This window comes from Taeniopygia guttata, chromosome 23 (genome assembly GCF_048771995.1).
Source record: "Taeniopygia guttata chromosome 23, bTaeGut7.mat, whole genome shotgun sequence".
Taxonomy (NCBI): Eukaryota; Metazoa; Chordata; class Aves; order Passeriformes; family Estrildidae; genus Taeniopygia; species Taeniopygia guttata.
Window position 1 is genome coordinate 4,186,573 of NC_133048.1, and position 13,504 is coordinate 4,200,076.

The 13,504-nt window shown below is 54.8% G+C and overlaps 1 protein-coding gene across 4 annotated transcripts; it reads right to left on the minus strand.

The window, feature by feature from the left end:
- Positions 1-6,068: 6,068 nt before the first annotated feature.
- TCEA3 (transcription elongation factor A3) lies at positions 6,069-12,927 on the minus strand. 4 transcript variants are annotated; one of them, XM_072917853.1, is made up of 14 exons: positions 12,672-12,927; positions 11,155-11,217; positions 10,947-11,052; positions 10,480-10,642; positions 10,150-10,218; positions 9,885-9,953; positions 9,685-9,759; positions 9,328-9,405; positions 9,055-9,143; positions 8,698-8,759; positions 7,708-7,857; positions 7,032-7,178; positions 6,882-6,953; positions 6,069-6,743 (listed from the first exon to the last, which is right to left on the minus strand). In XM_072917853.1, the coding sequence occupies exons 1-14, from the start codon at positions 12,738-12,740 to the stop codon at positions 6,735-6,737; spliced, it is 1,221 nt and encodes a 406-aa protein (XP_072773954.1). In that variant the 5' UTR covers positions 12,741-12,927; the 3' UTR covers positions 6,069-6,734. The 4 variants fall into 4 exon arrangements, with proteins under 4 accessions (XP_072773954.1, XP_012426094.4, XP_072773952.1 ...); XM_012570640.5 differs by having other exon boundaries at positions 7,708-7,862; positions 8,703-8,759; positions 9,055-9,209; XM_072917851.1 differs by having other exon boundaries at positions 9,055-9,209.
- Positions 12,928-13,504: the final 577 nt, after the last annotated feature.

A 13,504-nucleotide genomic window follows, 5' to 3' on the forward strand; every position in this document is an offset into this window, starting at 1 on the left:
AGTGGTGATTTAATGATTACAACAGCTCTTGTTCCACAGCTATCTGTCTGCCTATCTAAATACAGATATATATTTTCTAAACACAAAGTGCCAACATCCCTGCTTTGATGGGTGAAGCAGCTGAGAGTCAAACACAAGGATTTAAAAAGAGCACTATTAAATAACTGGTGTCCAATGAAAGCCTTAGGCGGAAGGAAATATTCTGCCAATAGATACTTATTTACATGGAGAAGAAAACAACTGGAAACAGAATTTTCCTCTCTCCTGAGGTTTCAGCTTCAGCAGGTTGAAGGAGAGGATATTTGATGTGTAAATCCCTTCCCACTGCCGGGTTTGGTGGAGGCACGGCCACATCAGGAGCAGCCTTGGCTCAGGGAGGTGTTGGCTTAGATAAAATATTGTTGATTTAAAAGATCTTTTTAAATTTGGGTTTTTAACTTGCCCTTCCTGGCTTGCCCTCACATGGCACAGTAGGGAGCAAAACTTGGTCAGGGATGGCCACAGGTCCCAGGACCTGTCCCCCAGACCCCATCAAAGCACAACACACACACATCCATATGGGTGTGGCAGAGTGGGAGCATCAGAGCAGCAATGGAGGGGGCAGTGTTTGCCCATAACCACCTTCAAGGCGATGCTCCAACATAATTCCCAATCCCAGAATGGATTTTTCCCATCAGCCTGATGGAATGACCCATCCTCCTCTCTTTCACTAATAATTGCACTGCATTAATTACTTGAATGTTCTAGGCTAAGTGCTCCCATTTCTCCACAAATGCAGCCCTTCTTGCTCACTCAACAGCTCTGCACCCCCTCCTCCCCCAGACCCCACCAAAGCACAACACACACACATCCATATGGGTGTGGCAGAGTGGGAGCATCAGAGCAGCAATGGAGGGGGGCAGTGTTTGCCCATAACCACCTTCAAGACGATGCTCCAACATAATTCCCAATCCCAGAATGGATTTTTCCCGTCAGTCGGATGGAAAGACCCATCCTCCTCCCTTCCACTAATAATTGCACTCCATTAACTACTTGAATGTTCTAGGCTACGTGTTCCCATTTCTTGCCCACTCAACAGCTCAACACCCCCTCCTCCCCATGGCTGTGGGACCAGAGCTGAGGGTGGGTGCCAAGGGGACAGTTTTAGTCCTTGCTGTAACCAAGATATCTTCTGAGCAAAGCAATTTTTCGTTTTGCCTTGTGCTTCTACCTTCCCAGTATCCAAGCACAGCTGGAATCCTCTGAGGGCCTGGATGACTCACACAGCAGAGACGTGAGGGCATTAGCACGATTCCTCCCTGGGCTCTGCATCTCCCACCATCAGGAGTTTTTATATTCCAAGCATCTTTCCTGCCCCGAGGAAATGTCACGTTTACCTGCAAAGCGGCTGGGGCAGAGGGAGCACATCGAGGAGACAGCAGGGATGGGGCAGCACCAGGAAGGGCGGTGTAGAGGTCCGAGGGATGGGAGCACACACACGGAGTTTTGCCATCAGCATGGCACTCGTGTCTCCACAGCAATTAGTGCCCTCATCCTGAGTCCAGCCAGAAGCTGCCGTGGGTCCCTCCTCGGTGGCTGCTCCGTCGCCTCTTTCCCCACAGCCCCAGCACTGTGGTGGCTGCAGTTGGCTCACTAATTACATGCCATGCCCAGACCGGCTGCTTTGCACAGTGCTATTAATTAGCATTTGTTTCCCTGGTGGTTGCTGACCCTGCCAGAGCTGGGAATAAATTGGCTGCTGTGGGTAAGGGGTTTGCTGCGAGCAGCTCCTGGATGATGGCGTCGTTGCAGGACGCACTGTTTATATCCTCACTTTGGAAAGACAAGGCGGATTGTTGGAAAAACGTGGCCCTCAGTGCCAGCTGCTCTCGGCTTTCGGGTTCCCAGAGACCTTGGAGAAAAGGCAAAGAGCTGAGACACTTGGGACTGTTCAGCCTGGAAAAGAGACTTTGAGGTCACCTAAGGGTGGCCTTCCAGAACCTGAAGGAGCTGTCAAGAAAGACAGAGACTATTTGCAAAGGTCTGGAGTGGCAGGACAAGGGGGAATGGCTTTCCACTGCCAGATGGCAGTGTTAGATGGGATATTGGGAAGGGATTCTTCACTGTGAGGGTGGAGAGGCTCTGGCACAGGGTGCCCAGAGCAGCTGTGGGTGCCCCATCCCTGGAAGTGTCCAAGGCCAGGCTGGACAGGGCTTGGATTAACCTGGGATAGTGGCAGGGGGTGGGACTAGATGGGCTTTAAACCCCCTCACACTCCAATAACTTTGTGGTTCTATGACACAGATATAGCTGAAGAAAAGATTGGGACCTGTCCAACCTGCCTTCCTGGCATATTTTTCCTCAATAAATAATTGACATGGGGCTGGGAGACGCTGGGATGGTGTAAAGCAGGTGGAAAGTTACTTTGGGGACATTACGAACAAATCAGGGTTAGAAAACATGCAAAGATCATTTTTCCTCTGCAACACAAGCCCTGCCCCGTCCACACATTTTGATGCAGAGGGTCAAGGAATAGGGATGAGCCTGAACATTGAGCATTGCATTGAGCATATTGCATTGAGCCCCCCAGGCTCTGCCTCCTCTTTCCCATCACCTTGGGTGCTCTATCTGCACTAAACCTGTCCTAAACCTGTCCTAAACCATGGTAATCTGTAGAGCAACTTCCCCCTTCCCAAGCCCCCATTGTTCACCAGCTCTGTCCTCCAGCTACCTGGCACTTCATTATATCACTCAAGATTAATCCACAGCTCCTAATTTCCGAGCGCCCAAGAGCTCCTGGCAGGGAGGGAAAAAAGTGTCAGACAAAAAATCCAATGTCTTTTTTTTTTCTCTGCAATATTTAGGTCGACCTGCTGATGCGTGGTTTGAGGGAACTGGGGGGGGTTTACAGCATTTTTTGGGTTTTTTTCAGAGTTATCTCCTCCATCCTGGCTGTAAGAGGAAAATGTGTACATGAGTCCAGCTGAAAGTGAGGAAAAAATGTATTTTGTGGAGAGATTTTTGCTTTTAATGAGGGATCTTTGCTCAGTTCTCTGCAAATTCAGCTAATGGAGGGGAAATAAAGGTCTGTGCCAAGCACTGTGATTTTAGGAAGGCTTAGATCAAAGTGCTCTGCAGACTCAGCAAACCTCTCTGGCCAGGAAAAAAAAGATCATGGGGTTTTTCTTTAGGAAAGGTATATTCTGTAACTTTCCATGCAACACATTTCACTTTAGAAATAAAGGTCTGGGTCCAGTTTGTGCTTTTTGGATGCTTTTAATCATCACAAAGCCTGGTGTGCAGAATTGCAGCCATACACCTTGGCAAATCATTTCCTTCCAATGAACTGCAAACACTGCAGATGAAAACTGATTTTCCTCCTCCTTTTTTTTTTTTCTTTTTTTTTTTTTTTTCTTTTTTCTCCAGGAAAAAACACTGCAAAGCAAATACCCAGTCAGCTCAAATCCATGGCTTTGCTCCAAGTATTTTGGCTTGGCTGAAGATCCAGGCTGGATCATGTGGCTCTCCTGGGCAATCACTAATTTTTTCAGAGCTGCTCCAAAGCAATTGAATCACTCACATCAAGACAAAACAATGAAAGAGAAAGGAAATTCCATTTGTATCCCAACCTGGGGCTGGAACCAGAAGGAGGCTCATCAATTTTTTCCTCCTATTTCAGTGCTATTTGTGTGTCATTCAATGCTGGGAATGTCCTGCCAGATACCTCTGCCTGGTTCCTCCAGGTGTTTAGGGACTACCATAACCCTGCATCCTTTCACAACGACCCCTATGGAATCCAGACCCTGCATTCCCCATCTTCTCCTGCCCTTGTAGCAGAGGCAGCACCTTTAGTTTAGGAAAACCAGTGCATAGGGTTTTATGAAAGCAAAAACTGAATAAAAAGCCCAGCATTTGGAAGGCTTTGGCTGAGCCATAGCTCAAAGTAAGTCTAGCAGCTGAGGTTTCCCTAAAAACTTTAGGGTCTCTACAGCTCTAGCTTTCATTTGCATCAAGTACCAGGCTGATGCTGGGTCTGCTCAGCTTTTGAGATACTGACCAGTCTTCTGGGATTTGGGGAAGAGCTGTTGGAGTTCAAGTATTGGGGGCACATTGGGCATATTTCCCAGGTCACCAAGGCACAGGGAGTTTTCTGGACTCCCCCCAACCCACACAGCACCCTCTGCATCATTCCTGCCCTCCCTAAACCACCCCAGGGCTGCATTTTCCTGCTTTTTAAAGGAAGTCAGCCCAATTCTTGTCCCCTTGCCCTGTGCCCACCATGCTGAGCATGACCCCGGTGTCATCACCAGTGGGAGAGGCGGCAGTGCGAGGTGGGAGTGATGGGTGGTTTTCCCAGGAGATTGGAACCTTGTCTAGGGATGACAGCAAAGTGAATCATGCCAAGAGCCTGTAGCTGTCACCAGATAAATATTGCATGTGGGTTCGAGGGCTGGGGAGGCAGTGAGCACCTGTGCCTAAGGGATCACTACCTATTGATTGGAAGTAAGCATGCGAATGGGCAGGGGAATCTGCTCAGTTTGTTGCAGCAGCTGCCAGTCATGGAATCATGGAATGGTTTGAGTTGGAAGGGACCTTAAATGTCATCTCATTCCACCCCCTGCCATGGGCAGGGACACCTTCCACTATATTGGGTTGCTCCAAGCACTGTCCAGCCTGGCCTTGGACACTCCCACGATGGGGCAGGCACAGCTTCTCTGGGTACCCTGTGCACAGCAGGAGCACTAGGACCCACACAGAGAGGTAAAGACTGGCTCCAAACCTGCTTTAATTCAGAGACATGAACCACCAGCAGCTACTCCATTCCTTCCAGCAGCTATTCCATTCCTTCCCAAGCCAGGTGCTTGGGAAGCCCTGGCAGAGGGTCCCTCCAGGATCAGCTGTCCTGGTTGTGGACAGGACACATCATCTCCTGCTCCATCCCTGTGCACAGGGACCTGCCACTGTGCTTTGGGGGTCACTGACCAGGGCCAGGGGAGTTACAGATGCATAAAGTGAGAGGATGGGGAAATGGGGTTGCCAAGGAAACCACAGAACAGCAAAGTTCTGATTGTTTTCTCAAGGCTGGAAAAATGCGGGGGAGAAGGGCAGCAGCAAAGCCTCGTGCTGGGAGAGCTGGAGGGGCTGGAGTATGGGGGGTGGTGACCCCTGGGCAAGTCAGGATTGCAAAGTAAAACTGGTCATGTGCCAGATTCTATGGAACAGGGTGTCCCTGAGGTGGCTGAGGGCAGTCCTTGGGGAAGGGATGTGGTCTGGCAGCACCAGTACTGGCTGTCCCCTCACGGGGAAGCCTGGCTGGAGTTGGACACCCTGAAGGATTGTTTAAAGTGTTGCAGGTTGGAGGTTCATCAGATAGAAGATTTAGCATCTCCTTGGAGTCACCTGGAGGGATTTAAAAAATGTGTTGATGTGGCACTGGAGACATGTAGTTAGTGGTGGGCTTGGCAGTGCTGGGAGAGCAGCTTCGCTCAATTATCTTGGAGGTGTTTTCCAACTGAAATGATTCTGATTCATGCAGAGATGGGCAGGGAGAGGCAGGAAGAGACACCAGCCCCTGTTGGTGCAGAGGATGCTTTGGAACATCCAAACTTGGAGCCTCGGTGTGGGTAAATCAACCCCTGGCAGGGACCATAAGGGCCTCTCCATCACTGCATGGTCACGACTAGCCCCACGTGGGGCTGGAGCTGCAACAGAGGTCCCGAGGGCTCATCTGTACCTCCTGCCCACAGAAGGCAGGGGGGACCAATATCAGCATCTGCTGGTGCAGCTATGGTTCCACCCCTCTAGCTGATGAGAAATGAAACTAAGTGCTTCCCGCTGTTGGTGGAAGTTCTGCCCTGCCACGGAACAGCCTGTAGCATCCAGACCAAACCAGGGAGCTGCTCCAGCCTTAATTAAAGCTCTTTAATCACCAGTCAGGTGATGGATGAGCAGCAAGAAATGGTTGTATCCCAAGCTGGGGCTGGTGGATTTGAGATACATGCTGGATCTTGGATGACCTTGAGGCTCAAGCTGGGGAGCTATAAACTCAAGACAGAGGTCCCAAACACATCATAAGAAACAGTCTGTGCTGCAGAGATAGTTCACACCTTTATTACTCTGGCTGGAAGGGTTATTCCTCACTCCTCTCCCTGCCATCCTTCCTTCTTTCCTGGGACATGCTGCCTTCAAGCCAGGATGGATGGTCCATTTGTCACAGAGCAGAGGGGCACAGGGGCATCCCAACAGCATCTGGATATCCTGCACCCACCCTGTCCCTGCCATGTCTCTCCCCTCCTTCTGTGTGCACTTAGGTGAGAAAGAAGGTGTTTGGGTTAAAACCTGGCCCTCTGCCACCCTCAGCTCCCAGGCACAGCCCCATGTCCATGGAGCAATGCTTCTCCTGCCCCCAAATCATCAAAGTCCTAATTTTTTTTAAAGGAAGGTCATACCGCCTAGGTTGTACCAGTCTCCCTTTCCAGGAATGAGTGTGTTCCCAGTGGATCCCAGCACACCCCAGTCAAAGGGCAGATATTTGCAGGGAAGAACCATTGAGTTCACAGGGACCTTCCTGAGTGAACTTGCTTGCCAGAGGCCAGGTCCCCAGGATGTTTGAGGGAGCCCAGTGCAAGGAAACAAGGAGCTGGAGTTTAGGGCCTGGTGCCACCCTGACCCCTCCTTCCCAACCCAGCTGCCCAATGTGGTGTCACAGCATCTTGTCTTGCACCATGCTCCCTCCAGCCCAATCGCCAGCAGCATCAGCAGAACTGCAGGAGAAGCAGAGCCCAGGGCATGGGATAAGCCCTCACCCAGCACCCAAAGGCACCACTTCAGGGGGCTCTGCTACCCCTGAAGGCTAGGAAAGGGGTGGGCTGCCCAGAGCCTCTCCCCAGATGGTTACAGACCTTCCAGCGGTTCCCACACTCGTTGCACAGCACAAATGTTGTCATGGGCTCGTCAGCGCTGCGCGTCTGCACCTGGGGTGGAGCAGTTCGGGTCAGTGCAGACCCTGATAGCATCCCCCAAGCCAAGGTCCCCTGCAGAACAGGCCTGACCTGGTTGTACGTGCAGTTCTTCTTCTTGCATTTGCCACACTGGAAGAGGTCGGTGACGGTGCCACCTGTCTTGGCCATCTGGTGCTCCCGGATGGCCTCCTGGGTCATGGCATTCCGCAGCTTCTTCAGCTCATCACTGGCCATCTCCTGCCACCAGCATTGGCCCAGATGGGGCAGCGTGGCCATGGCTCTGCTCACATCCAAGTACCACAGCCCAACACCTTCCCCATCCTCTCCCAAAACAGGATTAATCCTGCTGTCTGCGCTTGCTGGAGGGCTCAGACCCATCCAGATGGAAAAAATCACCCCATCTTCAAACTAAAACTGCTACCTGCAGGGATCTGTCTCCTCACAGGGGAAAATGGGCTTCTGAGGAGCCTGATTTGTGAACCCTGGTTGAGGAGGACAAACGGGGACACTCCAGCCTGATTCCTGCCAGTGTGGCATCCCACAGCCAGATCTGTGATGGGCTGGGGGTCTGCAGGGCTTTAAGGGGACCTAGCAGTACTGCCAGCTTTCCCCTAGTGCTCCCTGTGTCTCATTCAGCACTGGGGTGGCACAGGGAGGTGCTGGGACAACCTCCCTGGGGACAGCACCAAGCCAAGACCCAGCACTTGGGCACCACGGAGGCAGCGTGGAAGAGATCCACGGGCAGCAGCAACACCCCAGTGCCCACCTCAGCAGTCATGCGGGCGATGAGGCTGGGCTCGATGGCCCCACACAGCACATTCCTCCGCAGAGCAGGGTTCTTGGGGTCCTTCAGGTTGCTGATCCTGCTCCGCACCCGGTTGCGATACTTCATGTCTGTGCTCTTCAGCTCCTGGAAGATATGTGGGGTCCGTCAAGGAATCAAGACAGGGGGATGCTAGCTTGGGTGCTGCTGTCACCAGGGCCATGGTCATGTGGAGGTGGCTGATCTCAGTGGGGCTTTCCTCCCTGTGGGAAGTATCCCCATCCTTGGCTTTAAGACGATGAAGCACAGCTTGAGATGTGGGGAGGGAAATGACTTTGCATTGCCTTGGAATGTCAAACATCCAGGCAAGGATATGGGGATCAGGGACTGTCACCAAGCCCTGTGCTGGGACAAAAGTTCGTGGTGCAGAGGACTCTGTCTATTCCCTCCTCCCAAAGAACATGGGTACGGACAGGTTGATGTAGCAGCTTTGGGCACAGAGTTTGGGAGGCACCAAAAAGAGCACCCAGGAGGTGAACCCCCTGGGCTTGGTCCTGGGCTCAGGGGGCTGCCAGGAGAACCCCAAGCCTTGAGTTGGGGGTGGGCAGAGGTGGCTCCATCCCTTCCAGCATAGTGCAGCCTGGACATTGTTACAGACTGGTTCTGGCAGGAGACACAGGCATCTACAGCAGGCTCATGGAAAAAGCTTTGGGTGGGTTTGGATTTATTTCCCCAGGGACGAAGGCAGGTCCCTGATCAGAGGGGACTGGGGGGGACACACAGACCCCTGCACGAAGGCGGGTGCTCAGGAGATGCTTTGCTTATAATCAGCCTCAGCCTCAGCCTCAGCATCCTCTCACTGAGGTCTGGGCTCCCTCTGCAGGCAACGAGCACAGCAGAGCCTGTCACCCTCGGTCCTCTCCCCAGCAGCACTCTTGAGCCCACGTATGCCCCCCCAACAGATGAAGCCTAGGGACCCCAAGCCCCCCAAAGGATATGGTCTTCAATCTCCGATGCCATCTTCTCGCAGTTGACACCGAACTCTTTGTAGTCATCTAAAGGGTAGAGAGGTTAAGGGGTGACTTCCAGGTGTGAAACCAGCCACAGGTCTCACTGTACCTCCCCTAGAAAATCTCACCTCTCCCCCTGTACCTGCCCCAGACACTCTATCTCTAAAATACCTAGTTTTACCCATCCTGAACCTTACAAAGATGCATCCTCACATCCAACCCCCTTATCAGAGACCCTCCCAACCTCCTTTTCTTTCCTTTTGGGGCTGAATGTTCCTATCAGGAATGTCCCATAGGAGAAACAGCCCAATATGGGGTCCAGCACCTCAGAACTGCTCACCATCCATGCGCAGCGCAGCCGTCAGCATCTCGATGCACTTGTCCCGCACCGAGTCCCCTGTGAGGTAGCAGGGGGCCAGGAAGCAGGGGCTGGGAGAGAAGGAGGGGCTGGTGGGGCTTCGTGGCACCTCAGCTTTCACCTTGCTGCTGTTGGCTCTGCAGAGGCACGTGGAGGGCCACGGGCTGGTGGTAGGGTCCTGGCACAGCCACAGGGACCTGCCGGGGTCCCTTGGAAGGGCAGTGGGTCTCTGTTACCTTTCCTCCTCTCTCCTACCTTTCCTCCTTGCTGTCACTGGAGTTCCTCTGGGAGCTGCTGGGAGCTGGAGAGAGGCTGGTGCCCACGGAGGCTCTCCTGGGAGTGGTAGGGAACAGGATGACACCAGAGACAGGGCAGGCAGGACAGGGGGCAGGGACTGGTGACAGGACCTCAAGCATCAGCACAACGATGAGATCGCTCGCTCGGAAGCCAACAGGAATCTCCCCAGGGGAGGATTTGCTCCTCCCAGGGAATATCCCGGTGCTGTGGCAGGATCAGGGCTCACAGCCACTTGTCACCCCCTCCATGGTTGGGGTATCCCCAGGAGGGACCCTAAAAACATCCCCATGTTGCCCAGGGACACACCGTCCTTACCTCTCCCCTGACAGTCTCTTCTGTGAGGAGGAAGAGGAAGAGAGAGTTGAGGACCTGGAGTCAGCAGAGGCTCTCCTGGCAGGACAAGCCCCATGTCAGAGGGCCGCGACTAGGACAAGTGGTGGGTCTAGACCCCCAGCCACAACCCAGTGAGGGGCTAGGGTCTCTCCTCTCCCATCTTCACCCAGCCCAGCACCCACCTCTCTTTCTTGCCATCCAGGGGTGATTTCTTGGAGGATGCAGTGGGGCTCTGGCCATCGCTAGACTCTCTTCACCACAGAGGCCCAAAGGAAGGGAGAGAAGCTCTCAGCAAACCCAGCATACTCTGGCAACCTGCGAGCTGGATCTTGTCCATCTGCGTCCCCCATCCCTCAGCCCCACCCCTGGCTGCCAGCAAAGCCTCCCCTGGGCTGGCAGTGCCTGGCAGAGCCTGGCATGAGGGTCAGGGCATCCTTCAGCAGGTACCTCTCTGGGCTGGAATCGGCAGAGTGGCCCTGGGTGGTGGTGGCATGAGAGTCACACTTGCTGGGCTTCCTAGGGATAGAGAAAGCAGGGGTCAGATGAGCACTGTCCAAAATGACATCATCCAAGGAATAATTAGTTTTTGGGAAAATAAAAAATGGCCACTTCTCCCTCCTCCAAAAACTGGCCTGGTGCTGTCCCAGAGGCAGTTTGGTCTCCAGAGGTGCTGCCAACATCCGTGGGTAGGCAGAAATGGATAAACTCTTAAAGACCAAGCAGAGGGTGGTCTCATATTTGCCCTAATGTCCCCCAACAGCAGGCAGGAGCCCTCACCTCTCCTTGTGCTTCTCCCTGTGCTTTTCAGCTGTATTCTTGCTGTGCTTCACCCCTTCACTGGGGCAGCTGGAAACATCCAGCCCCTTCTTCTCCTTGTCTCCATCTGTGTCCTTCTCCTTCTTCCTATCTGCATCCTTCTCTTTTTTTGTGGTGGTGGATTCTGGAGGAAGGATTTGGGTGTCACAGTCACAACCCAAACCAGCACAAGGCACCTGCAGAGCTGCATCATGGGGTGGAGAATGACTGTGGAAATGCTCAGCCCTTGGTGGGGCACACATTGATTTATATCACTCTGTACAAGCCCCTGGAAAATCTGGGTTATGTGTTATAGGAGGCTGTACCTCCTAGCTCTGGACTGTTTTCACTCTATCCCCCCAGAAAGCATTGGGGCTTGAGGTGCAGGGATGGCCCAGGGAGGATTGAGGCTTTGGGGGGGTCTCTCGTCTCCCTCTAGCATCACTCACCCAGAAGCCGCTTCCAGTTTTTGATGAGAATTTTGGCTGAGGCCACCACCTCTTCATCTGAGCAATGTTTCCTCACTGAGTTCACAGCTACTCCAATCCGTGTGGTCTGGGGACACACACCAGGGACACATCCTTAGGGATGTGCTGGCTGGCACAGGGCACAGGACAAGCTACCCCTTGAGGCGTCCCCCCACCCAAAACCCCTCACCTGGAGCAGCTGGATGGTCATGGTGTAGCCGGTAAGGGATTTGAGCAGATCCAGTGCCCCTTCCTACAGCAGGGAGAAGCCACAGTAGCCCTTGAGGAGGCACCAGGCAGCACCAGGAAGGGCATGACAGGAGAACCCAAAGCAGCCCTGGGCTGCTCCCTGGGATTGCCTGACCCTCTCATGCGGATAGAAAAGTCCCACACCCAAATCCTGCTGGACCATCCCAGCAACGCGGTCACATCTCCAGCTGGATAGCATGAGCTTTTCTTAAAACCTGGGAAAATCCCCATCTGCAAGAAAAATCTGAGCTGGTGGGAGCTAGGGACAGCTGGGGGATTTCCCAGGGGTGTGAAGGTCCATGGGACACAAGCCCCAGGATTTCCTTCTCATACCCTGCAGTGGCAGCTGAGATAACGACAGTCAGCACAGAGCCTTCCTCCTCTTCCCCCTCTTTCTCCTCCTCCTCATCCTTGGTATTTTTAGAGCCCCAGCAGCAGACACCAGCTCCCAGGTATCCCGTCCGGGGACACTGTTCCATGGACTCCCACCATGAAGGGCTGGATCAGACCCCCCCACCCCGGCTTGATGGGTGCAGGGACATTTCTGTACTGTAGGTGCTGACCCTGGCTCTGTCCCATCCCAAAGTGCAGCACAAGAGGTGTGGAAAATCCCTGTCCCTTGACCCCTGGGTATTTCCTGGCAGCAAGCCATGGGATCTTGTTTGATACCAAGCACTGGCATCCCAAAAAGCCACCAGATCCACGGAGACGGCAGTACTGCCCCCCCAGCCAGGAGCCTGCACCTCCTCAGGGCAAAGGCCAGTGGAAACAATCAAATATTAACTCTGAGAGCTGGGTTTGGCACATGTAACTGGCTCACCAGGATCCCCAGGATCTGGTGATCCAGCAGGGCTGGATCCCGGCTTCCCCAGAGCACAGCAACCCAAACCACGCAGGAAACAGTGACTGACCCCTTCCCCTCCCTCTGCACACTTGTGCAACAGGCAGGGCTGTGCCTGAGGGTGCACTGAGGGGGTTGTATCCCTCAGCCCAGAGCCTTTCCTGGCCTGTACATGAGCCTTGGCCCTGGCACCGATCGGGTGTTGGGGCACAGGCCGGGGGCCAAGCACCTGTCGCCCACAATCCGGCACCGCCGAGCAGCGTCAGGAGCTGCCACCCATGGGACGAACGCCCCCTTGCCCCCAAATCCCAGTGGCTGGGAGCAGTGGGGTACAGGAGAGCCCCGAATTACAGGCAAAATTAAATCCCCTGGGCACTATGTCTTGTGCCTGGGCTTGGGTGAGACAGGCAGCACCCCTAAATCCACTCAGTGCCTCCAGGGACAACATGAGGGGTGTGAAAAGCAACACCCCCCCCCCGCTTTCCCAAACCACGCAACATTCAAACATGCATGTAGGCAAGCACGGGTGTAAGTAAGCATGCGTGTAAATATGCACACGTGCAAATATGTATATGTTTAAATATGTGAGCATGCCCCGAGGAGCTGGGCCACCTTACCGTGCTCTTCCTGGCCACCATCTTATCCAGTTTCTTGGCAATCCGGACCAGCTCCTCGGCGGGCCCCATGGCGGGGGCTCCAGCGGGGCAGGGCGCTGGCGGCGGGCACCGCTGGGCGCTGCTGACATGGGGGCCCTGGTGGGCAGCCGGGTGGGAGGGAGCCGAGAGGAGGGGAAAGGGGGAAAGGGTCGGGAAGGGACGAGAAGGGAAGGGAGAGAAGCAGAAAGGAGGTGGGGCTGTCCCGGCCAGCTATAAACTCCTGCCAGGAAAGCCAAATACCACGGGGGAGGGTTAAATATAGCCGAGAGCCGCGGCTGCGAGAGCGGGGGAGGTGCGCGCCGGGGCGCCCCGGGGTGCGGGGGACAGAGCCCGGGGTGCGGGCACAGAGCCCGGGGTGCGGGGACAGAGCCCGGGGTGCGGGACAGAGCCCGGGGTGCGGGGACAGAGCCCGGGACGCGGGGGACAGAGCCCGGAGTGCGGGGACAGAGCCCGGGGACAGAGCCCGGGGTGCGGGGACAGAGCCCGGGGTGCGGGGGACAGAGCCCGGGGTGCGGGGGACAGAGCCCGGAGTGCGGGGACAGAGCCCGGGGACAGAGCCCGGGGTGCGGGGACAGAGCCCGGGGTGCGGGGACAGAGCTCGGGGTGCGGGGCACAGCCCGGGGTGCGGGGACAGAGCCCGGAGTGCGGGGGACAGAGCCCGGGGTGCGGGCACAGAGCTCGGGGTGCGGGACACAGAGCCCGGGGTGCGGGGACAGAGCCCGGGGTGCGGGGCACAGAGACCGGGGTGCGGGGGACAGAGCCCGGGGTGTGGGACAGAGCCCGGGGTGCGGGCA

Excerpts from the sequence above, each read along its gene's own strand:
- TCEA3 (XM_012570640.5), bottom strand. The coding sequence starts at position 12,740 with ATGGGGCCCGCCGAGGAGCTGGTCCGGATTGCCAAGAAACTGGATAAG. Across the intron at positions 9,954-10,149 it reads GCCGATTCCAGCCCAGAGAG|AGAGTCTAGCGATGGCCAGA; the intron begins GTACCTGCTGAA and ends TCTGTGGTGAAG. Across the intron at positions 9,406-9,684 it reads AAGAGACTGTCAGGGGAGAG|GAGAGCCTCCGTGGGCACCA; the intron begins GTAAGGACGGTG and ends TACCACTCCCAG.